At 46.9% G+C, this 6000-nt stretch overlaps 1 protein-coding gene across 4 annotated transcripts in view; it reads left to right on the forward strand.

The window, feature by feature from the left end:
- ZNF346 (zinc finger protein 346) overlaps positions 1–5686 on the forward strand; it is a 101012-nt gene extending 95326 nt beyond the window's left edge. For all 4 annotated transcript variants that reach the window (XM_054691858.1, XM_037499258.2, XM_037499256.2 and 1 more), the window contains exon 7: positions 1204–5686. In XM_054691858.1, the coding sequence (XP_054547833.1) occupies positions 1204–1291 (88 nt within the window). In that variant the 3' untranslated portion in view covers positions 1292–5686. The remainder of the gene's footprint in view (positions 1–1203) is intronic.
- Positions 5687–6000: the final 314 nt, after the last annotated feature.

Consider the following 6000-nt stretch of genomic DNA (forward strand, 5'->3'; position numbering starts at 1 on the left):
TAATACATGCGAAGTACTAGTACCAACAAGAGGAGATGTTAAAGATAAGCTTTTGGGCCTCCCTGATGGCACAGCTCTATCACGCTATCACCAGCCACTGCAGCACGAGTTCGATCCCCGGCCAGGGAGCTAACCCACGTTGCGCAGCAGACCTCTTCTGTCTTGCCCACTGCTCCCTTCAGCAGTATATTTCAGTAGATCTACCTGTTCTGCTCCCCACTCTGTCTCTGGTGAACCCTCTCACCTCCCCCCATACCTTTGGTCTGGACCCCAGTTCTTGTATGCATAAATAAATAAATCTTTAAAAAAAACTCTTTAAAGATAAGCTTTCATTCAACGAATTATTGAGCAACTATTATATGCCAGGCCCTGATGTGGACACCAGAGGTTCTGTTCCTTGATTCTTTGCATGCCCCTCAGGTGGTAAAAATGGGTCCTAAACAAATAAGACATCAGGTGGTATTTGATGCCCAAAAAGTGGGCTATAGAGGGACAGAAAAGCTACTTTAGATTCAGTGTGAAAGGGAAAATAGTCATTCTTTACTACCCAGATTGTGTAGATCCCTGTAAGCAGAGTAAATGATTTGGTATAGTCCAAAGGAATGGACTGGGGCCTCCCTGGTGGTCAAGTCTCACTGCTACCACCATGACAGCACACTGCGCTGCGACTGCCTGAGTTCTGTCTCTGGCCAGGGAGCTAACCCACATATGACAGCAGGCCTCTCCTGTTTTACCCACTGTTCCCCTCAGCAGTGTATTTCAGTAGATCTGCCTATTCTGCTCTCCACTCTGTCTCTGGTGAATCCCCTGTGCCTCTGGTCTATACCCCATTTATTCTATGCAAAATAAATAAAAATCTTACAATAAAGGAATAATCTTTAAAAAAAAAAAAAAGGAATGACTGTTTCTGAATCTACCAGACTTAAAACTTACCCTGGGCAAGTTATTCACACTTCCTGAATTTTAGTTTCCTCATTTATAATATGGGAGTGCTATTACAGAATTGCTATAAGGGGGAAATAGGATGCTGGAAGCAAAACATCCAGTATTGTTCCTCACATGGAGCGACTCTCATTTATGAGCTACCCTGCTTGTCACTCCAAGACCCTGGAAGAATTGTATTATTAATAGAATGAACTACCTGGAGAACCATCACAACTGCCACAAACTGACTCTGTGTCTTTGTTCCTTCTGAAATTACAGGTCACCAAAAACAATGGCATCACCCCTGGGCCAGATTCCAACACAAAGACAAACCATTCAGAAAGACTCCACCACCTTTGAAAACTAACGGTGTTTCTGCTAGCACCCCAGATTGAAGCAGCCATGAGCCAGCATCCTGTGACTGTGGTCAACCTTTGGCTTCCTCTTCCTTCACACCTGGAGATACGTAGGCCTGAGGCAAGAGTGGGCCACAGGAAGCCGCTGATTGTTCCAGGCAAACCAACCCCTGTTCTGCCCTTTGGAATGGGTCCTGTTGGTCAGGACAGGGGAAGCAAGGGTCTTGCGAGGACTTTAGGCCTCAAAGGGTGGTAATTTACAGGATGGGCTTTACCCTTCTTCAGCCTCCTTGGGCCAAAGGCCAAAGATCATGAGGCCCCCAAGCTGCCTTTCCTCTGTGGGTCAGTTTTGAACTATTCCCCACAGCTAAGGAACTGAGCTCTCCCTGGGCTTCATGCATCTCCAGTGAAACCTGGAGCTTTCACACCAGACCTTGGCCTGTGCAGAAAAGGGTAGATGGAAGTGACTCCAATGGCAGTTTGGAACTAGTGTGATACTCCCCATCCCCTAAAAAGTGCAGGTTTCTCTGAGCCTGGGACTGGATGCTGGCCCATTGCACAGGTTTCTGCCACTCTGACACAGTCCTGGTAAAGTGTTGATGTCCCTTCTGCCCCTTCTCCATAGGTCCTAAATGGTGCTAAGCATCTGCAGCAGCTGGGGACACGTTAGAGCAGAAGAAGACCTCAGTACCAGTATGGTAATAGAAAGCTCCAGTGGGGCTTTTCCCCCAACTCCATCAGAGGTGCTCTGACCCAGGGTCATGTGGTAAAGTCCCCACATGGAAGTCTCCTTGATGGTTCTGTGTCCTTAAAAGCAGACTGCCTCATGCCAGGAGCACAGAGGAACAGCCCCATTAGTCCTCTCCTTCTCCCTGTGCAGCAGGCTGCCTGCCCAGGTTGCTATGGTGCTAGCCTTTTCCTCATATCCCCCAGGAGATTCCTGGGTACCAGGGAGCAGGTTGGGCCTCCCAGGGAAAGAAATGGAAAACTGTTGTGGTTTTCTACAGTGGGGAAACAGATATTCCCCAGGCCTTCAGCTCTGCTGTTTCACTGCTTGGGACTTCATTAGGAGTGGATTTTTCCTTGTAGCTTTTAAGAAGAAATTCCAGGGACTATCACCATTAGAGGTCCTTCATTGGGTCCAAGAAACCCCTACCTACTCTCATTACCTCCTCCCCCAACTCTCTGTCCCTTTGCCTGTGAAATGCCTTTAAGTATTGTGTGTGGGTGTGTATGTGTGTGCTTATGCTTTGTCTCTTGGTCACTGAAGCATCTAAATAAAGGATTTCTTTCATGAGCCGCACTGCAGTGAACAGACCTGGGATTTGGGGCCATCTTGCTGTTGGATCTGGAACATATGTCTTGACCCCTCTCGTCACCTTGCTTAGACTCCTAGGGCAGTAAATACCCATCTTCAGAGTTGGACAAAGACATATATCCAAATTGCTGAAAATCCTGTGGAAATTTTCCCAGGTGCCCTAAAACAACTTCATCTGTTCATGTATCTCCCTTTGTCAAGTAGGCCTCATGAAGGTTTTTAGGTCTAAGCTGGGAATCTGCTTTGTTTGACCCGATTATTATGGCTGCTGTGTGGAGAAGACAGGCATGCTCCAGGCTAACCCTTTGAGAGCAGAATCCTCCCCTAATTCATGCCTACTTCCCTGATGTCCAGAATGTGCCATGAAGTGTTTCTTGAATGAATGAATGAATGAGGGTTCATGAGGAGAGGGAGCTTTTTCCTGCTTAGCTCTTACACAGGAGCTGGTCTGTTTGACTCATGACTGGTGATTCTTGGAAGAACCTTTTCCGTGACCTAGAAATGAGCTGGGAAAGGAGTGAGCGTGATGACTTAGGATTCCCTGGTCAAACCTTTCTTTCAGATAGCCAGATCTTAGGATGGTGCCCAGGCAGCCTCAGCTCCCAGTTTTCACTCAACAAACTGTTCTTGGGCACCTGCTCTTGGCCACCTGGGGAAAGACCTACACAGGCCCAGGATGAATTCTTGGCTCTCAACTTCCAAAGCCTGGACTATCTCAGCAGTTTCCCAGAGTCCTTCTCTCCCTCCCAGGAGGCCAGAGTCAATCCCACCTACCAGGCCAAGGAAGTGAAGGGGTGGAAGTGGGGGAGGGGGCTGCCATACCATGACTCCTTAGCCTGCAAAACCTCTTAGTTTAGGAATCCAGCTTTCCTGTGATGTAAGAATACATGAATGAATACTTTGCCCTTGGGGAGCTCACATGTTAATATTGTGGCAGTGATCAGGGAGTTATACTCAGTCCTATGGGAATGTCCAGGATATAGACACTAACTCAGCCAAGGGTATGAAAAAGCCAGAGAAGTAGGTAAAGTAGCATTTGATCAGCATAACAGCCTTTAATGTTAGGTGGTGATACTCCATTTTATAGAGCAGGAACAAGGATCAAAGAGGTATGGTGATTTGCCCAAGGTCTTGACGACAAGAAGTAGCAAAATGGAGAGTAAAATCCAGTTTTCTAGATATTTCTAATCTAGAACCCTTTCCAAACAAGGACCAGAGTCCTTCCCACATGACCCTGGCCTGCCAGGGCCATGATCACACAAATCAAGCAGCCAGTCCAAGCAGAGGCAGCAGTAGTACCTACAGAATAGATCACACAGGCTCAATGTTCATATCTCCAGCCCCCATGCTTTTCACTTTTCCCAAGATTACCAGTAATAACTAAGAAACCTAAATCAGAGTGGTTAGCTAATAAAGGGAATTTATTGATTCACCTCATGAAATATCTGGGTACAGGGATGGCCTGGTTCAGGTTGTGTCACAGTGTCCAGGGTTTATTTCATCTCTACTCTGCTTCCCCCATGTGGTCTCTTTTTTTTTTTCTTTTTTTTTTATTTATTTGTTTGATGGTTTGTTTATACATGCACTGGGTACAGTCAGAAGCATGGGAGGGTGAGAGAATTCACCAGAGCCAGAGCAGGGAACAGAGCAGGCAGAAGGACCGAAGCACACTGCTGAGGGGAGCAGCGGGCGGCAGGAGAGGTCTGCTTGCCATGTGGGACCCTCCTCCGGTGGCCGGGGAGCAGCCGGGGGATCGAACTGGCACTGCAGAGGCCGCGGGCAGCTTCGCAACCCAGCGCTCAACCACTGCGCCACCGGGGAGGCCCCCCCATGTGGTCTCTTTCTCAGATTCTCCAGAAAGTAGCACGATGGCAACTAGCAGCACCAGGCTTAAATCCTGCTAGATTAGAACCTCAATGGAAAGAACATCCTTCTATGCTAGTTACAACAAAAAATTCTGATATTAATTGATGATTAGCTCATTGGCCCTGATCCCATCCTAAACCAACCCCTGTGACTGGGGGAAACCGTTCTCTGATTTGGGACCTGGGAAAGAATGTGCTTCACCTAAAACACATTGAATGGGAGAGATGCATCTCTAAAAGAAATTGGGCTCCTACCAGACTCAGGGAGAAAAATGGATATGGGTGGGCAAAAAGAACTATTGTCAGCCATACCCATAAATTGTCTTTATTCAATCTTTTCTCGTTTTTCCTAAACTTAGAGATACAGTGCACATTTTGTAATGTGCATCAATATTCAGAGCACAGTTTGATAAATCCTCACTTATTTATTCAACTGGGCAGTCACCCTCCAGATCAAAAACACTGTCAACTCTCTAAAAGGTTGCATTGTTCCCTCTCTTAGTCAGAATCCCCCGAAAGTAAACACTGTTTTGACCTCTGTCACCACAGATTTGTTTTGCTAGCTCTTGAATTTTATAAAAATGGAATCACACATCTTTTGCTCAATTTTATGTCTGTGAGCTTCATCCATGTTAGTGTACTAGAAGTTCATGTTTTTCAATGTTGTGTAGTAGTTCATTAGATGAATGTACCACAGCCATTTTACTGTCGACAAATTGTGATTGGGTTGTCTCTAGTTTTGTACTGTTATAAATAAAGCTATTGTGAAAATGTGTTTATCATTTTGCATGCATGTACATGCACATAGTCTGGTGTGTAATTGCTGCATTACAGAGTAGGTGTGTGTTTCATTTGGCTAGATACTGCCAAATGGTTTTCCAAAATAGTTCTACCAACTTAACATTCCTCCTGCAATGTATGCGAGTTCCAGTTGCTCTACTTCCTTGTTAGCACTTGGTATTGTCAGTCTACCTACTTTTGGCCATTCCAATCACACCCAGGAATTTGAACTCAAGGGTCCTGACTTTACATCAGGGCCCCTCTTATGATGAGCACCCTACGATCAGGTTTGAATTTCTTTCGCTAGGAATTAGTGCCCAGTTTCTGCAATATACAACACAGGTAAACCTCAGAGGAGCTCCTGTCCACGGTTCCAGTGGCCAAGGGAGGTCTCACTGAGAGAGAGGCAGTTTAGTGTGGTGGCAAAGAACTCAGGCCCTGGAATCAGGCAGCCAAAGTTCAAACCCAACTCTGTCACTCTAGGTCTTTACCTGGGAGTAGAGCATCAGTGTCTGGCGCCTCCCCGGTGGTGCAGTGGGTTGAGTGCAGCACTGTGAAGCTATGTGCAGCCTCCGCAGCGCGGGTTTGATTCCTGGCCGGCCAGGGAGATGCCCACATGTCACGGCAGACCTCTCCCGTCTCACCCGCTGCTCCCCTCAGCAGTGTCTTTGGTCCGTCCACCTGTTCTGCTCCCCGCTCTGTCTCTGGTGAATTCTCTCACCCTCCTGCGCTATGGCCTGTACCCCAGTTCTTGTAT

This window comes from Talpa occidentalis, unplaced genomic scaffold (genome assembly GCF_014898055.3).
Source record: "Talpa occidentalis isolate TD23 unplaced genomic scaffold, MPIMG_talOcc4v2.1 talOcc4.9, whole genome shotgun sequence".
NCBI classification, from domain to species: domain Eukaryota; kingdom Metazoa; phylum Chordata; class Mammalia; order Eulipotyphla; family Talpidae; genus Talpa; species Talpa occidentalis.